At 39.0% G+C, this 20,004-nt stretch overlaps 1 protein-coding gene across 4 annotated transcripts; it reads right to left on the bottom strand.

The window, feature by feature from the left end:
- Positions 1-1,162: 1,162 nt before the first annotated feature.
- On the bottom strand, positions 1,163-16,555 carry naf1 (nuclear assembly factor 1 homolog (S. cerevisiae)). 4 transcript variants are annotated; one of them, XM_018735605.2, is made up of 9 exons: positions 16,448-16,555; positions 14,950-15,461; positions 14,677-14,809; positions 10,945-11,038; positions 9,844-9,926; positions 8,807-8,967; positions 6,756-6,807; positions 5,253-5,352; positions 1,163-3,418 (listed from the first exon to the last, which is right to left on the bottom strand). In XM_018735605.2, exons 2-9 carry the CDS (start codon positions 15,444-15,446, stop codon positions 3,000-3,002), a joined length of 1,539 nt encoding a protein of 512 aa, XP_018591121.2. In that variant the 5' UTR covers positions 15,447-15,461; positions 16,448-16,555; the 3' UTR covers positions 1,163-2,999. The 4 variants fall into 4 exon arrangements, with proteins under 4 accessions (XP_018591121.2, XP_018591119.2, XP_018591122.2 ...); XM_018735603.2 differs by having other exon boundaries at positions 14,950-15,466; XM_018735606.2 differs by having other exon boundaries at positions 16,443-16,555.
- Positions 16,556-20,004: the final 3,449 nt, after the last annotated feature.

The raw sequence follows: 20,004 nt of genomic DNA on the forward strand, positions 1-20,004 counted from the left end.
CCTATAAGCCCATATACAGCAGCCTTTATTATGATGCAATTATTTCAGAGTCTGAAATAGTTAATCCCCTGTATCGCCCAAGGCATTTGTACTTAAAAGGAGCTGTAAAACCTGTGTTGGCTCCAGACCCACACACCACCATGCAAAGATGTTTGGCTGAAGAAATTGAAGTTATTTCCACTGAAGGATGAAAAAATTAAGAGTGCACCTTGTATTAAAAGGGCAGCAGCCTTTAGCTGGATACAAGGAATTATTTTTGAAGAGATACATAATACAGAAAGGAAACAATCTAAAGCAATTAAAAATGAAAAATCAAATCAGGCTGACTTCAAAGGATCTTGTACCAAATTTTAAACTAGAAAAAGCCCTGTATAGCTTTTCCAGGAACATGTAATTATTCTGGCAAGTACAATTTGTCCAAAAACATGAGGGAGGTTGACTTCTCGTACCACATGAGAATGTATCAATCCATCTACAAACAAAAATGAAATAATGTTGACGCTCTGAAACTGCCTGCCTTAAATATTTATGGAAGGATCTGAGCTTTTAGAAAAACTGTTGTCCTCCCAGAGGGAAAATAAAATATTTCAGCAAAGCCAAGTTACTGTCATCATTAACATTAAACACACAAGAATTAAGGATGGGATATGCTAGTTAAAACAAAGTATCTTGTATGCAAAAAAAAAAAAAAAAAAAAAATCAGTTTAAACATCTACATATCAAACCCCTAGGGTATTAAAAAAAAAAATGGGTAAGCAACATAGGGCCACCATCAATTTTGAGCAATTGCAAGTTGTTTCAAAAATGGCTTTGAGTTACTAAACATTTAAGTTTCAAGATAATGGTTAAGAGTTTAAACCAGCTGCAGAAGAGGATGATCCACCTGGGCAATATTATCTGGTCGTCAGGGAAAAAAAAAAAAAAACTAAAGCTGTGCAATTTCGTCCACCACTTCTGTGTGTGAATGCACAAATACTGAGTTTTTATTTTCATGTGGTCACCCACAAAACAATAGCAAACTACACAAATCGATGTGAAGAAACTTTCTGCATAGAGTTACACAATGAATGCAAACAAGACAATGCAGATGTGTGGGTGCTTGCAGTTATTTCAACATTGCAAAAAAAAAAAAAAAAAACCCAGTAAAGACACTAAAGCAATGTGCGTTTTAGGCAGATTACACAATCTGGTTTACTCTTCAATAAGAATAGTTCACACTCATGACTATCACTCATGTCTGACAGATCAAGTCTTGTAACAAGGTGAACAGTCCAAACTGATGCTGGAAAGTACAATGAAAAAACTGTACATTAAAACAAGCAATAATTCTAGCAATAGAATAAACAGTAAATACCACAAAAAAACTCAAATTGTTCATTTATAAACTATGATACAGGCAAGTTAACCCAGCAACTTAGAGATCAACACTAAGGTTTAACAAAAAAGCCATTTTGATACTATATTTCCTTATATGAATTCATATTTCTTCCCACTGACTCCATACATAAAGATTGTACTAAAAACCCCCATGAGAACTCATCTTATCGAACAAACGCTTCTGAAACCATTTTAAATGCTACCATTTGCATCCAGTGAATACGTTTTTCGAAACTGCATTATTTCCCAAGCTAACCGACAGTGAGCAGCAGAAAACAAAACGCTAAGATTTGTTGTAACCATTTTTGGGACACTTCAGTGAAATTCTCTGAAGATTGCTTGGTCCTGTGAAAAGCAGTGACAATATTCAGAGCTGCTTTTCAGTACAGTGACATGTGAACATGGCAAATGAAACAGAAAGCCACGTGTTTAGAAAGACACATTACGGCATAAAGCACAATTCAAATTAGCACTCCAATCTACTCAGAAGACAACATTACATTTGTAAATGTCAGTAAACAGCCAAGGCCTTCGCGTTGGCTCCTGGAGGATCACAGTGGGTTCAGGGTTGTACTCCCCAAGCACTTGACTGTGTTTTTAATAAACTTTTTCCGTAATTCAACCAGTTTAACCACTGCTCTGGTACTGAACATTCAATGCAAATGAAGATGCATAATATTTTATTATCCTAAACTACCAAATAAAGAATGCAGAATATTACATGACTCTGAACTTTGTAAAACCTGAACTCTATGATGCAAATAAATATCTAGAAATATAAACGAGTTAAGTATGACAGATAGGACTAACAACTGAAATAACTTGCGTGAGTTAGAGCCAAGATAACCAGTGGATCGTCCCTTCTAGATGTTCAGTATTCTGTTGCTAAGAAACAGACAGAAGAATCCTATTTATAGAATATCAGCACCAGGAATTTCTGATGCAAAATGTCATACAGTTTCAACACAGAAACAACCTTAACTAACAATTACTATTGCTTATTAGAAGGGATGCAGAGATTCTAACCTAAAACTACACCACCCTGCATGTGGGAGAGGCACAGCAGGACTATTTTAATTTTACCTGAGAAAACAGCAGGTTCCAATTCATCTGAACTAATGTAAATAGTGGTTTTTTTCCCCAAAGAGGAAAATAAGTGAAATCTTTCTGTTCTATTGTTTAGCTATACAAAAAAAGAAAGCAGAAAATCTTAAATTGACAGTAATAAATGTTCAACATAAATCTGTTCTATTTACACAAGCTCTTGATTTTTTTATTAAAAAACATTATCTGCAATACAAAAATATTTTGCCATGTACTTCCACACCATCTCTAATTACTGTGATTATGCACTACTGTCAATGGGTCCACAGGGCAGGGATATTCTGTTATCGTCTTGGAGGGACAGGTCAAGAGGGTTGTTCTCAAGCAGGGCAGCAAATTCTTTCACTCCACTTCCTGTGCAGACTGGAGCAACCCAAGGGCATTTCTCAACTTGCAGTGGCATAAGGAGAGCTGGAAAAACCTTCAGAACTTGGCCCAGTAATCCAGTAACCTTGCAACTGAGTGGAATACAAGAGACCTGCCCACATGTATAGAGTTGGAGTCCTGTATGAGGGCACTTACTGGGGCTGGGTGGAAGGAGTTGGAGGAGGGGGCGGTGGAGGAGGGGGGACATGTCCAAAGGTCATGGCGTGAAGAGTGGGGGGCGGCCCCATAGGGGGACTGGGCCAGGGCATGGTCATATGACCTGGAAGAGGAGGGGGTGGAAAACGTGGCATATATGGGGGCTGGTGCTGAAATGGGACTGGGTAAGGAGGGGGTACAGTGAGCGGCCTGTTTTCTACCATCATCCTGTTGTTGAGAGGGTGCAAACGTCGGTGAGGAGCCCAGGTCATCATAGTGGCATTGCTGTGAGGGAAGCACCTGTTGTGAAAGCCCTCTGCGGGCTGGTGGCTGAATCCCGGCCCTCGATAACCTCCTCCTCCACGTCTGCTCTCTGCTGGCTGCCTGCTGTGCACAGACTGGCTCGAATTATTGTCTGCAGGAAAACAACAAGCAAAAAATGTTTACAAAGGATGAAAAGTAATTGCTATAAAAACAAAACAAACTTGAAACAAGTAAAAATTCAAGCAAACAACTTGCAGAAGATTTTTAAAAAACACCTCAATAAAGAACCCCTGTAAACCGTCTGATGCTAAGGCAGATATGCGTATATTCTTAATAGTCATTAATGCAGTGTGACACCGCACTCAATTAACCCCACCCCTAAATTCCCTTATTTCCCACCCTCTGGACATTGTCCTTGCATTTCTAAAAATGGGGAGTAGCTTTGTCAGGGGTGTCCTAGAAACAGCCCCCCCTGCCCCCCTCAAAGGCATCCATGCTACTGCTGCCATTTCTGTCACTTTCAGTATCCTGCGTCCCTCTTCAGCGACTTTCACACCCACTCCACCCTCAAAACCCCACACTTGCCTCAGCTGAGATTTTTCATGCCAAGCCTTTGTGAAGCAGTGCTGCTGACAGTGTTACTAAATGCCTATGACTCTTCGAACGGTACTCTAAACAGCTGCCGATTAAAGTGTTTGAGGTAGGGATGTCCGCTGGAGAACGGTGAAAACATACTGTGTGATGTCCTCAACTTCAGGTCACAGTTAGGATGCTGATTCTCACCGCAGTACCGCTTTTCATTTGCCAGACACCAAAGTGGCGTACAATTCAGGGTGACCAAAAGTGCACTTTAAGTAGACAGATGACTGTCAAATCACAGCTGGTCTAAAAGCAGCTTTTGCCAGTGCATCTTCCACAAGCAGCAGCTTATAGAACTGAGTCCGACAGGAGAGACTGTATGACGCAAATTTATGTAACCGTTAGGAAAAGAGGGTCCAGAAGAAACGTATATGGAGAGCCGCCTTGAATGTTCAAAGTTTCAGCTGTTCTGAGGGGGTGAGGGAGCTCATTCCGCCACAAAAGAGAAAACAGAGAGCATGCAGGCTCTCGATTTTGACCCCTTTGCGAGTATGACAAACAGAGAGCCAGAAGTGGAGGAGCGAAGCACTTATTTGTTTTCAAAACAAGCATGTTGTGTGTGTAGGGAGCTGGCCAGACCAGGGTTCTGTCGTGGCTGATGCATTTCCCAGGCTGGAGGCACTGTGGCACCAGCAAAGTCTGTGTATTGAGCAGGCATTTAAACAGTCGGCGCACTTCCAGGCATCTCCTCTGTCACGCAACCTCTTTCCCAAGGTGAAAAACCCAGCCAGTGGAGGAACCAGACGTTTTAATCCGCTCGTTCTCAAAACTCCGAAGATACTGCATGCTCTTGTACGCTGGCACGATATAACGTAAACTGATTTCTAAAGGTTACGACAAAATGTCAGGCACCAGGGAGGTTAGTGCTGTACAGAACACTTACCGAAGTTGAACATCAATGTCTGAAATTTTAATTGACATTTCATGCTCTTGACCTCAATTGCTACCATTCCTTCCACGTATGAGGTGATTAATTTTGAGCAACGCAAAAGTTAACACGCTCCTTATGCCACTATAAATATATATGTATAAAACGAGTGCTTACTTTAAACAATAGCTGATCAGAATTGCTCCTATTTGTTCATTCCTACCCTCAGACATTATATGCACACAGCAAAAGAAAGAATGCACTGAACTCCAAGCACTCATGAGTGACACTACAGAACAACTGCCGAACTGCAGAGTTTCAAAGATCTAAAGGACTGAATCAATTTATAAGACAGGGTATGTCACAAGATCCCTATTTCATTCAATGAGTTACTCTTTAGAGGAGCCTTTCTGAGTTTCAGAAAAAAATTTCTTCATGATTAATATGAGTCAATGACACTGAAATACATCGCACTCACCATCTTCACCCTGATCAGGCCACCTCTGCCGTTTCACCTGCTTCTTATTTTTCTTCTGTCTGGCTGCCTTCTCCTGCTCATCATCACTGAAGTCCAGAGCCTGAAAAAGGAAGAAGTCAATCTGTGCAAAGTACTGTAAGTCCCCTGCTTACAAATTTTTAAGTCATGAAATTTTAGCCACTCCAAGCTTTAAGAATTTACTAAGGTTTCCAAAAATGGAACTAGCATACAATTCAAATCATGCCAAATGTACATGATGTCGTGGAAGATTGGGATGATAAATGGTAATTGCTTCCTTAAGTTCTTCGACACCTTAGAGTCACGATTACAACCTAATGTACCCCTCAGAGTTAATAAAGGCCAAGAAAGATAGAGATATGTGATTCTTGAGGTACAGTCAATTAGTGCAACACCACTGTTTTTGCAGGTGCACAGTACACAAGTAGTCACTCCGTGTCACAATCGACTGACAAACTGAGTAACAAACCATCTCAGTCCCAATTAAAGTCGTAAATAAGAGACCCACTGCAATAAAAATTACCTTCACTGACACATTTTAGAAATTCATTTCATTAGTTTTCCACAGATTATTTAAAGTGTAAATTGACCGGATTTTTCCTTAATTAGAGCTAAAGCACAAAGGTAACATACCTTGCTCAAAAGTTCAAGAGTACTGCAAGTCTCTAGTGTGAGTCGAACCAGCAGCCAACAAGGATCATGGCTCCAATTACAACAGCCACTATCTCCTGTTTTGATTCAAACTGCCAAAAAGTATGACGACTTTTCAAAATTAAACATGACACTGCAGTACTACCCCTGCAAGTCAAAGGAGTCAGATAAATAAAGAACACTAACAACGATACGGGATACTTTATTTTATCTGGCTAAGAATACTCAGTGCTGGAATTTCTCATGACCATAGCAGGACTTTCTAGTCAGTGTCACAATAGCAGCTGTGATATCTCCCTTCAGTCATTCAACAGAAACTCCCAGTTTCTTGAATGCTCTAAATTCTTTGTTAGTGAAGCATATAAATATAGTGTCCAGGCAGTGCCACTGAGTCGTCCCTACAGCTACAACTTTCACGATATACAAGCAATATACAAATTAAATATATGATCGTATCCTGTTCAGAAAACTGCTTTCCACAAACAGATAAATTCATATAATTCAAAATGATTCCAGATTTTTAAAACAAACATCTAAAAGCATACATTTCCTTTAACACTGAGCTGATTATTTATGAAGGGTAATCTCAGTGAGAGCACATCTGATTACTAACTCCACTGTCCACGTTTTCTTTCAAACACACCTCTATCCCAGACTGTACATGCTGAGCACATGTGATCTGCACATTATGTAAAATGCATCCTTTATGGTTTCGTGCAGAGGATCATGTGTTTCACTGGGCCAATAACTGTGTACGGGAGAACAAAACCACAAATAAAGGAAAACAGTAATGGGGTGAGACTTACTGGGTTAGGGGTCGTCTTTCTAACTTACCTCAGGCGGGGGTTCCTGGTCATTTTTCCAAGAGGCATCAGACCCTTTACTCCTAAATGACGGGACAGGGAAGAAGAAATTCGTGGTCATGGATGAAGCTGGATGGTATGTTTTTCTCTTGATAACGCCACTAATTTAAATCTGCACAAAAGGATGAAATTTTCATATCTTAACTATGTGTGACTTAAAAATAATTTCTTTGAAAAATTACAAGATATGCCTTTTACTGAGCTGCTAAATCAATCTACAAACTGAACAAAATTACAGCTCTACAAAACTCACGTCTCAAAGAGGACTTTAATGTAAAATAAGGCATATTTTAACAAAATTATTTCAATGTTTTTCATCAATTATTTTACACACAGCAGCTGGAGCATGCTCTATGACTATGTGAGAGCATAATAAAAAAAAAACTGATTAGCAGAAAGGAAATGAATGACTTGTTTGGATTAATTATATCACCTCAAAAAGAACACGTTTGAAAACCATTTCTCCCTGGGGTTAACTTTTAAAAACAAAATTACATGAAAAGTTGAACCCTGCACTCAGTCAAAAAAGTATTTAACAAAAAACTGATGTTTTTGCAAATCCTCAGAACATCTGAAATGATGCATCTGAACCAAGTTTACACAATTAGCAAACACCAATCACAACATTTTCCAGTAACCTAGATATTGTCAGGAAAGAGCAAGACAAGTCGAATGAAACTCAAATATAATACCCTGAAGCAGTAACATAGTGTGATCCCTTCCAAAAAAAAAAAAAAAAGAGGAAAAAAAAAAGCTTTCCAAATCACCAAGGTGAAACTGTCTGACCCTCCTGTACATATGATAATATTTTAGTACTGGACAATCCCAGTTGAGAACCAGATGACCATTTCACTGGAGTTCTGAACAGATGCACAAGCTCAGAAATTCACATAAAGTCTGAGCCAAAACTGAATACTTTATGTACACATTTTATGTATAATTGAACAGTCCACCTCCATCGGTGTGGATGACAATTCTGTTCAAGACAGAAAATGTTTCTCCATCTTCAGGTACTTCCCTTTGAGACTGGGCACTGATGGAGCCAGTAATTGGCACTGCAGGCACCATAAAATCAGAAAGCAATATGAGGAAGATTCATAATGCCTTCTGGGCTTGTAAGACACCCCACACACACAGAGTGCCTAGTGCAAAAAGCTAAAAGCAGCATTTACTGTAGTGCAGAATGCTGAATTTTAATAACAAAGAATAAGCCACCAAATTATGAGCCAAGATCTATAAACCAATCTTTACTGAACAACCCTTCGGGTATGAAGATAATGCTCAGGAGGGATAAGAATGAAAGCACAAAACGATAGGCTTCCAGTGCAAAGCAATCCATAACCTCAGCAAACCCTGATTATTACTTGCAGGAAGTTCTCCTTGATTCTATGCCCCTGCAAATATTTTAACGTTAAAAGCACTGACATCTACAGCTGAAAGTGCAAAGTAATTGCTAAAGCGTGCAGAGGCGGGAGATTAAAAATTTAATGTTACGGCTACATCAAAATTCAAAGCATGGGCTTCAAACCATCAGCTATTGATCTAAAAATGGTCCACAGTGACCTGCGCAGCCTAATCTGTTTAGAAAGTAAATATTTTCATTGTGAAGGTGTGCAGGAACCAGAAATTACATGGAATTGTAAGGCTACCACTACACTGAGGTATGCCACCGTTTTAACTTCACATTAACAGCAAAGCAAACTTTAACCACAAACGAATTAGATTATGAAGCAGCGTTTGGTGTCTCCGTTCCTCTGCTGCTATACACCGAGACTGGACAAGAGAACGTGCGAAACGCTCTCACACAAAAAACCATTAAGTCTTTGGCTGTCAGTCATTATGCATATGTAACTGCTGCTCAGATGATCAATTAAACATGGCTGCCATTGATCAATCATTTCTTATACACAAGATTCAGGTGCACTGAAAAAAAACGACACAAAAAAATTGCAATATTTATCTTCCAAAAGACCCAACAGCAGAACATGGTCCTAAAAATAAGTTAGACATTTCTGTACTTACATCTTAAGCTGATCAGTGAACACATAATCAGTGAAGTCCTTCAACAACGGTGCAAAGTACACCTTCTCGTATAACGCGAGGCCTTTTCCAGCCATGTGCTCAACAGAGTTAAACCGTAGAACATAGTAGGGCTGAGGGACTGGTCCAAAAATTTCAAACACCTGACAAAAGCAAATAAAGCACTTTAAACCAAACTTTTCTCTGAAGCAGTGACATACAAATGACGCATTAGTGAAAACAACAATCTTGACATACGAAACAAGTTTAAAACTGAATTTAATTATTTTGACTCACAGATATGTTAATTTTTGTGAACTGCTCCAAATATTTTCGGTAGTAATACTTATAGCCCCAAATCTGGATCCAAAATAAGGCTAAAGACAGTTTATAAAACACTGAGCATGGTAAGACAGCATGCATATCGATCAAAATATCTAACACTTATGCTTCTACAGAAGTCTTTGGTGTTCAGGCCACCAGTCAGAAGTCTTGGGTCAAAATTAATAACTGATGTTTTTTTTACAAAACATACAGTACATCAAGCCATTTACAGTGATTCAGCCATATATGCAGCTCAGTATTTTTTCCTGAAGAAATTTACGGTAAGTACCTTGCTCAGGAAGCAGGGATTCAAACCAGAAGCAGTGAATCAAACCTTAGCCCCTTTGAGTGCAAGCTGGCAGCTCCATTATGCTACCTGCTCTGGTGTAACAGATGCACACCCATACTGCTAGCACAATTTCAAGTACTGTGCACAAGAGTAATTTTGTGAAAGCTGTTTTAATGGTCTCCTCCACATGGTTAGTCATGCAAGATTCCAAAAGCACCAAAACACAAATTATTACCTTCTAACTAAAAAGCCAAAGAGCAACAGCCTATCATTAAAATATGACAGATGCATAATAATGAAATTGGCTTGCTTGAAGACAATTAAAAAATTACTTCTGCAGTGAACTGCGTTTGAGACGCACAAAGCCGAAAAATTGATACTCTGCAAGTAATGTGTGTAGAACATGTGAACGAGTGTGGATACATACCTTTCCGACTGACTGCCGATCTTTGTTAAAAACAACACTATCTTCATTTAGAGGAGGCATATCCTTCAATGACTGAATTATTACTGAAAGAAAAACATATTAAATTTACATATATATTGATTCATTTAGCAGATGCTTTTCTCCAAAGCGACATACATCTCAGAGAACACTCTTTAGTGTAAAAAAATGCATTTGTAAGAGTGTCAACAATAGATTGCTTGTGTATTAATGTGGACGAGTGCGCCAAATAATGCGTAACCAAGAGGTAAACAGCCAACCTTTGCTAGTTTCAGTAAAGACTTAAAGAGAATAAAAACTGGACTACAATCAATATGATCTAAGGGGGCATAACAGCTGTAAGGCTTTAATTTATGCTCTGTGGCAAGGCAATTGATGGCGATAAAATGGAAGATGTATTTTTAAAGCAAAGTTAAACCACTTAAATGGCTACACAAAGGACCAGTAGCTGTGAATTCAGGAAGAAGGTCAAAAGCACACCACTTCGTTTCCTTTATATTGTGAAGGGGAAAGGTCTCACCCTCTGCTGTAACACATAATCGACTGCAGACAAGAGTGCAGCTATTTTCAGTGACAGCTGAAAAATACAAATGTGACTGCTAAAATTCTCCCAAGGCTATAAATTTATGGTGATGGAGACAACCTCCAGTTTATGTCCCAAGGCATCAGACAAAATGTGCACAAACTGTGCCAAATGATGTGGCTCTGGGACAAAATATTCAAAAAGAAATGAGACACAGACTGGTCTTATATTTCTTTTGTGTGAAACACGTGTCAAAGTAGCACACTTTAAAAAAAAATTCTTGGAATTAAAAGTTTGGGAATTTTACATAAATGTACATTAATTTTAAGGGTAAGCCATAGGATATATATGGATATCATATACGGATATGATAGGGTCCATATCTCCTGATGAATAGGCTTTAAAAATTCCTTAAGGGCTACAAATGCCTTACCACTTCTAGAACACTCTGAGTACTTGCTATCAATGGCCACAACACAACCTTGCAAGTACCTGTCAAGCAACTCATCTTGACTGACCGACTGAAAACGTTACTTGGAAAGCCACGTGAATTTACCTACCTAATTTGTCAATTATTTGGGAAACAATCCCAATAGGCTGCATTTCTGCATGCTCTGGAAGATAAACCACCACGTCCTCCACAGCAGGCAGCTCCTACAGGATTAGAAGTTGAAAACATGAGATTCACTCAATGTGCTTTGAGCTACACCATTTACCCCGCAGGACTCTTGATGGTGCAGGATGCCTCCACTTGCCCTCCACGACACAAATCAGTGCCCACTGACATGTGACTTTTCCTTCCCTGTCTACATGCAAAAAGAAATCTGATTTCAAATTATGTTAGCAGAAAACATGCTTGAGAAACAAATACGCAACAGTGACACTGTACATGTTATTTTTTAGTATGTGTCTTCTAGGCACATAAATGGTAACTAAAGACAATATTTGAGCCAAAAGATTACAATGGCAACTTTTATAAGACATATGACATGACTGAGGATTCTTTATTTTGGCACTCCTGCCTATGAAGAAATTCTGTGGCTGCAAAGTTTTTTTTCTGTAAAATAAAGTCCACAATGACCATAAAAATCACAATTGCCGATGTAAAGTCTTAAAAGAGGAAAATGTACTACTCAAAATTTCAGATAAATATTTGTTAAAACCTGTTACCAGTATTTAAAAAAAAAAAACGAAAAGAAAAAATTTGCTAATGACAACAGTCCAGCACTGAACTGATGTTAAACAAATTAAAGTTACGAGCTGAAAAGGATCTACACCCACAACCCTAACTGATATTTCAATGTGACTGTGGAAAAGACATTGCTATACACTTTCAGAACCAACACAAGAGAGCTATTCTGCATATCTACGCAACATGTTGGACACACCTTTTAAGCAGGGCTGCATCAGTCTGCAAATTCTCTAGTACAGTGCAACAACTCATCCTACCTGGAAGTCGGCACTAATCAGTTTCCTTTCACCTGCTCCCAATACCACTTGTACCTGGGACAGCAGGTGGCACAGCACCTAGTGCAACCGTCTTGCATTACAAGGGCCCAGGTCGCAATCCCACCCTCAACTGTAATCTTTTTCAAGACACTTACCGGAAAATGCTCCAGTAAAAATTACTCTGCTGTATAAATGTGTAAATTGGTGCAACTAGTTTAAAATCGTGAACCGTGAAGAAAGAGTCAGCGAAATAATAAACAGTGCATCTGCATATTTCTGAAAGAGAACACATCTGAAGCCTCCACCTGGGTGCTGCTTTATCATCTCAGTCATAGATACTTGACACCTTCCCCATTAAGTCTTTTTCAGTCAGATTTTTAATTTAAGGGCAGCAGTTCAAGTATATCCAGATTTTCAGTCAGACTGGTGGTTGGATTTGCACTGGGCCACTTAGTTTGAGCAGACAGTTCTCTCTCTCACACACACACACACACACAAATTAAAGCACTGCACAATTTGTATGCATAATGATTTGCAAGTAAAAGTCTTCCAAAAAAAGCATAGCTGCAACTATGGTCGAAAGCGAAGCATTATTTAGAAAGAACGCATATCCTGAAGCTCAGACGCCTGAAAATAATTGGACTTTGGAAAAGCAAAAATTTAACTGTACAAAAATGTGTAACAGAAAGATATACAACTGACCTATTCAATAAACACTTCAAGCAAATCACCTAGTAACTGCACGTTTTAAGACCGCAATGTACCAAAGATTTATAAAATGTTTCTAAACTGCTAGCAAGACAGATGTGTGCTGATGGAGTGAGAAACGACAAACCCACAGCATCCTGCATTACCAGTAAACAGCAATAGCACCAAGAGAAGTGCATTTCATCGTATTGCAACACTGTGTGCAAATTACCACTAATGACAGCACATTTTTCAGTGACTCCCAAGCTTTTCCACACATTTCATCACGAACACACGAGAGCTTTGAAGTACAGCCTTGAATAGTATCACATGTGGTTTATTTATCCCACAAATCTACAGGCGGCAGAACATCAACACAGAACTAAGCATAAAGCATATAAAATAATTAGGAGATTTTTTTCATTCATTTTACATGATCAAACAAAGGCCCGAAGGAAGGTCATGAAATTAGCGACTACGACAATATATTTAGTTGCATATTATATTTGCTGGGCAGCAGGATTTGAATCCAGCTCAGTGTATGTGGTGTTTGCATGTTTCCCCCATATTCGTGTGGGTTTCCTCTCATTGTCTCCAATACAAAAAAATGTGTTTCAGGTGAATTCGTGTCTCTAAAATACTTGTAATGTGTGAGAGAAAGTGTGTGAGATTGGCCTGTGAAGAACTGGCATCCCATGAACCCTGCTTCACCCCCTGGTGCCTCTGTGACAAGCTCCAGACCACAAGAATCAGTGTCAGCTGAAAAGTTCACAGACAACAGGGAAAAATCTGTCGGCATTCATTGTTAACATTTTAATTTCGTTCAACATATCTTTCATAAAATTTATTTAAAACGGTTTGCCCAGTACATGAAAGTGGACATATTGACAAAAGCCATCGGACAGCTGACCTAAAACCGTACTTGGAAGGAAGCTGAATTTCATGTGCCAATGCATTCAAAACTACACCCCAACATTCAGTTTAGATTATATCAGAATGACAGCACTTTGCCTCAAACAGATGTATGGTGACAACTTGCATGCACTGAACCACTCTGACAGAGACATGCAAGACAGATAAATATACATTTCTACAAAGGGAAAGGGCTTTTTTTATATACAGGAATTACACTTACACAGAGCAGATGGCAAGTGAGCCACCGAAAGACCTAGATCAAGATATGGAGCTGAAGATCTCTGGCAAGACAGATTTTCCACATTAAGGTGCCAAAAATACTCATATCACTGTCCTATGAATCCCTAAATACATAATTGTCCTTTGTTTCTTTTTCAAGTTAAATCTCCTTAGTCTTAAGGGAAATAGATATGGTCAACCATAAGGATTTCTTCAGTCTCAGAAATGACTGAAACAAGATATAAATAGACATTAGTTAGATGCCATTTACATTACAACTAAAGTTGTTTTTAAAGACAAAAGAGGAGAGAGGATGGGAAAGGAACCAAATATCCAAAGAAAGGAGGAACGAATAGCTTCCTGTCTCAAAGTTCTTTTTGACAATCTCATGACTCCCAAATCCACTCATAACACCAAAACCAGTGATGGAGAGCTGTCATTAAAACGGATGGAGGGGCAAAAAACTGCAAATCAAAACATGTTCAAGGGCTGGCCTTGTGGCTCACAACTGACACATATCATTCAAAAAGAAGGGCTGCAGGTCCAACAGTGTAAAACACTGAATGATACAAAAACTTGCAACAAACAATATGTTCCTTCCTATCTACTTTCAAAATACTTCATTTTTATGTTATCCCAGCAATACCACTTTTAATCACCTGTTAGTGCTCTGATGGAGGAAAGCAAAGGACAGGCTGAAACAGCCTGATTAACTGTAGAGTGGCAAACATCAGTTACCAAGGGCCACATGTAATGAGAATTAAGATTCATGTCATCTATACAGCGACGTTTTTAGAGTACAAATATGCCAAGAAACACACGTTTGCATAATGGGGTGCTGAAGTTTAAAAAAAATTCCAAAAGCTGCACTACATGAACTATAAACTGTACAAACTGTTGAAACTGCAAGTTTGAAAACAGTACTGTCTACTGGCTCTTTCTACAGACCACAAGGCTACAGCTTTTCTTTATATTTATTTTATATATTTATTTAATATGTAGCTTGTGTGTGCCTCACCCACCTCAATCAGAATTTCACCTTGCGTTTTAACTGGTGCAGCATTATTCCCATCGACGACATCATCATCCTCTTCACCAACAGCAGCCGTAGGTCCGGATGAGGAAGATGATGAGGATGAAGATGAATCTGAATCACTGAGGAAAACATTGAGGACAAAAAATAACACCACTGAGCAGACAAGAGTGTGGAGGTAAAAGACAGTATCTTTCAAATATGCAGAGGTACAGAGGCATGAATGAACTGCTCAACCAAAACTACCGTACAAAATTGGTACCTGTCTGATGAAGAGTCTTCAGACGAGCTGCTGTCGTCACTATCTTCAGATACAAATTGCTCTTTCTCATCTTTCAATGGCATTTGAGCCTCAGGGAACATGGGATTGTTACTGCTAGAAAAGTCCAGGTTTCCCTGAGTCGTTGCAGAGCCCTCACTGAATACCAGAGTTTCCATTTTTGTGGACACAGATACTTCCATATCTTCACCCGAAGCTTTGCATCCTGGGGCAACTTCAGGGCCACGTTCACATAGCTCATGTACGTCCATATTTTCCTCCTTGGAGGTTTCAGTTATAATGGAAGCTTGCATCTTGCTGAAGATCTCTGGCTCATCTTTATTAACATCTGAGATGGTACTCTGACGGTCTGGTTTGTTGTGGGCCTCGTCATTTACTCCTGAAGAGGGGTCTGCATGAGGTTCCTCAGCCAAAGTAGGAATGCTCTCCCCAACCGCATCATTGGCACGGTCCATATTTGATTCAGCTTGGTCACCCATCTCAATGGCTAAATCCTGAACTAGTGAAAGTAAAAGTAACTTGACATCCACTCCAAACAGGGACATACAAGCAACATTAAGGTACTCAAATTGCATTTACATGAGGCATCAGGTGGCACTGTGGTAAAGCCAGCACACTGGACTCAGTGTTTGAATCCCACCTCTTCCTAATCTAATGAGTGTGGATACACCAAACCGAAACCACTTACACTCTTCTATCCAAAGCAGAGTAAACAAAAAGTGCATTCAATTTTCCCCATTTTATTTACTGACCTGACACACTGTTCTCAAAAGTGACTTATTATTATACTGCTAAGGTACCTTCTTTACCCATTTTAAATAAATGGCAGATTTATACAGCTGGGAATTGTTTTTACTACAACAGTTCAGGTCAGTATTATTGTAGCTCAAGGGTAGTACAGCAGGAGGTGGGTTTTTAAGCCTGAGGCCCTATCAATTCAATAGGATTTGAACCTGCAGCCTCTAACAAACACTAGGCAGCTAAAATTGATTTACCACCATTTTCTTCTTGGCACCATTCGGCTGCCTAAAAGAAGTGACACGTGAAAGCAAAATACGTGGGTTAAAGGAACAAATGAAATGGTGAAAGACTACAAATCCAGCATGATGGTGAGCTCGGCCCGGGGACAAATAAAAATAAAATGGAGAGTTTTGCTGTATTATCCTTGCAAAAATTATAATTTAAAACACTCACTGACTGTACACTGCGTGATCTAACTCACTCACAAATGAAATTTCTGAAATTGACCTGCCAATGATTGAATTTCATAACACTGAGTCAACAATTAAAGCTAAAATGTTCACCTACCTAGATTAGCTATCGAACAACAACGTGTGTCGCACAGAAACAAAAAAAGTCGAACTGTTTTTCTGAACCCAGCCGGCGCAAACTACGACATTCATCCACCAACATTTTAACATTGCTCTCGAACCGGCAAATGTACAACAACCAGTAGTAAATAATAAAAAATTTACCTTACCACATCGACATTAATTAACAGAACCGCTGCGAAAGTCAAAATAGCGACACGTTCCTCACTCTCCCGCGTCTACACACGTCGCACGTGCTCAGAATTCCAAGCACTTCCGGATGCCATTTTGCGTAGAGGTTACGTGATTGCGTCACACAGACGTTACGCTTTTTTTTCAACCGATTCCGACGTCACGCCAGAGGGACGTTTGCGCGACCGTTTGGAACGGGAATTTGTACGATTAGTCTGTCAAGCAGATATATATATAGCGAATTCCTTCCATTTATATCTATAACGAACTGATATTATATATTTTTGTCAGTTCAATGCGAGGACATTAACAAGTTATTGAACTTGATTGTTGAATAACTATAAGACTGGTCTACATGAGGGGTGCGGTGGCGCAGTGGGTTGGACCGCAGTCCTGCTCTCCAGTGGGTCTGGGGTTCGAGTCCCGCTTGGGGTGCCTTGCGATGGACTGGCGTCCCATCCTGGGTGTGTCCCCTCCCCCTCCGGCCTTATGCCTTGTGTTACCGGGTAGGCTCCGGTTCCCTGTGACCCTGTATGGGATAAGCGGTTCTGAAAATGGGTGTGTGTGTGTGTGGTCTACATGATTACAATAAATTATTCAGTGAAATTATACCACCAAGGAATAAAATGTAGACTTTTTCTGTTGCTTCCACGTTTAAATGTTGTGTTTGCTGACTTGAAACCCGTGGTTAGGGTTAGGGCTAATAGAAATATTTACAGTGTATTCAGTATATTACTATGTATTTGTATATATGTTTGATTCCCTTGGCAAGAGAGTGATGTGACCCTTGTCTTATTACTAGAACATAGAATTTTTAGTGTTTTATAGTGTTAGACAGCTGAATGGGATTCAAACCAAGAACCTTCAGATTGCCAGGTGACGGTTTTAACCTCTACGCAACCAAACGCCACATGTACAGTGTCAGCCATGGCACAGAAAGTGGCTTGTTCCAGTTTCCATTCTAGCATGGTTATGGTACCTGTTAATAAATGAAAACCCTTCAGTTTTTCAGTAATGAGGAAACCACTCCAGCACATTTGTTTAATGCACTGAAAACAGGTGTGTTATGATTCACCTCAAGCTTTAATCAAAATGAGCTATGAACTGTGATAATGTGCTGTCCTCTCAGCCCTCAGTGTGACTCTGCATGAGGTCACTGCACTGCAAGACTTCCACTAATAAACACAACTATATATTTGTCCAAGAATACAAGACATGTCCTTGACCCTGATTTAAATAAAGCAATGCAATAAATATCCTGTGGAAGTTCAGAGCTCCTTTGAAGCAGTTGTTTCTTCTTCAGTGCTTTCACTTTTTGGGGAATCATATTTCAGAAGACAAATTAGCAGAGGAAGGTGAAAAATTGTTCATCATCATCATCATCAAAAATTGTTGATCATTATATCATTATATGTTCCAAAATATATACTACCAAGTCACTGTTGCCCTTATGAGAAAGCAAATAATGCAGAGGTAAGAACCCAAGTCATTAATATAATATGAATCTTGGGTTATAAATATCTGTATTACCGTCAATGTAAAATAATCAAATTGTTTGTTTATTATTAATATAAGTCTGGTTGATCTCTTCTGTGTACAAAAGCGTACTTAAGCAGAAGAAAAACGATTTAGTCCATTCATTGGAATCTAACAAATGACAGCATCACCTGTGATGGAAAAGTAGAAAGCAAAGTGAAGAAAACTCAGTGCAATTACTTGTCATGTTGATGTAATACACACTTATTAGTTAAAATTCTTCAAGTTTTTTACACCATGCATATACTGTACTCCACATAAGGGGAAGATTTTTTGGTGTATCTGCACACAAGTGTACACTATTGTGTCTTTAGGAAAGATACTTAAGTGTCGCAGTAAAATATAAAGCTGCGTGAAAGGGGTAAAAAAAAAAGCACATTTTAAAGCTGTGTAAATCCTTCAAAGGTCTTGCTCGCTAAATAACTGAAAAAAATTTGTAAAAAATCAGGACGCAAATACAGATGAGTCCAGACGAGCTGTGCGTAATGTAGTAACAAACCACAGAATTCCAACTTTATTTAAAATGTGCTACAAATGGCAACTTACATTCTTTGAAGCATTACCTGTTTAGTTTTTTATTATTTATGATTATTTCATAGAGAACAAACAGCATAACAAGTAATACAGTGAGGCAAGGCTACATGTAAGTGCAACCTCAGAATAAAATAAGAAGCCTAAACAAGCCTTAATTACTATTAATCATTCTAACATAGAAAGGTATAAATATAAAATAATAGAAATAATATTAAGTAATAAACTATTAAAGGAGACCACTTTTTTGTTGGCTGCTACATCCTGTCAGTAATATAAGGATTATTCAAAATAATAGTAACCTTTTTTCCTAAAAATCAAAGGTATTTAGGCAAAAAATAATAATCGCGTCAGAGATGGATGGTAGAATGGAAACTTGAGCAGTCGGCATATGTGAACTTTTTTAAGTGTATAAAACATTCCTCCCAGCAGTGTTCTTGTCATGTCAAAGCAGGCCTATTACTCCACCGAGCAAGTGTGATGACAAGGACGAGTCGAGAACAATGACTTTGAGCAGGATGTTATTGTTGGACTTTGGGGCTGCAGGCACTTCGGCAACAGAGGTTTCCGGAAACCAATAATGTGTCATAATGAACTGACTCGAGGTAACCGCTTGCTGGAATGAGTTGGGGGGGGGGAAAGGTCACCTTCCAGGATGTCAGGTTTCCAGACCTCCTGTGGCGCTAACAGGAGGAGTTCCTCGAAGAAGCACAATAACACAGTCCTGCAGAACATTCTCAGAAGCTTGTTGAACGCATTTTTTATCATATCCAGGCCATCCCGACTGCACACAACCGCCTGCTATGTAACATTTTTAATCAGACTCTAGTTTTTCAAGAACATGTTAAAAAAAAGTAAGTACAAATTCCACTCTTGTTACGTTTCGAAAAGCACAATATTTTAAAGTTGCAGGAAATGCACAAAGCTGAAGCTAAACCATATTCCATCATGCAAATCTGAGACCTGCCAGTTGCTTCCTTGTCATTTTACAGCAGCACTTCCAACATTCTTACCTTCAAACAGCACAAATACTTTTTCAGACCTTTCGTGGACGTAGAGCATCATTTACATTTATTCATTTAGCTGACACTTTTCTCCAAAGTAACATAATTATTTACCCATGTGTACAGCTGGGTAATTTTTATTGGAGCACTTCAAGGTAAGTACCTTGCTCAAGGGTACTACAGCTAGAGGTGACACTGAAACCTGCGACCCAAAAAATTTTTGCCAAAAGCCCTTTGCAGAGCAGTAGTCATTAAAATATGACTATATCAAGATCAACATACCATTTATTAGAAATAATAAAACCTTCACTCTCATACCGTACTGAACACTGCTTGCCCTGCTACAGGACACTGCCCACAGTTACTGCCCACTGTGCCCATAATGAAACTGTATTAAATAAACACGTTGGTAATAAGTAGCATTAATAATAAGTGAAGTACGGATAATATAATTAATTAACATT

The sequence above is a fragment of the Scleropages formosus genome, chromosome 16 (assembly GCF_900964775.1).
Source record: "Scleropages formosus chromosome 16, fSclFor1.1, whole genome shotgun sequence".
Lineage (NCBI taxonomy): Eukaryota > Metazoa > Chordata > Actinopteri > Osteoglossiformes > Osteoglossidae > Scleropages > Scleropages formosus.

Bases quoted from the DNA above. Each gene is read 5' to 3' on its own strand.
- naf1 (XM_018735605.2), bottom strand. From the start codon at position 15,446: ATGGGTGACCAAGCTGAATCAAATATGGACCGTGCCAATGATGCGGTT. The intron at 6,808-8,806 runs GTAAGTACAGAA...CCCGTCATTTAG, and splicing joins TTCACTGATCAGCTTAAGAT to GAGTAAAGGGTCTGATGCCT. The intron at 3,419-5,252 runs GTGAGTGCGATG...GTTTTCCTGCAG, and splicing joins GCCTGATCAGGGTGAAGATG to ACAATAATTCGAGCCAGTCT.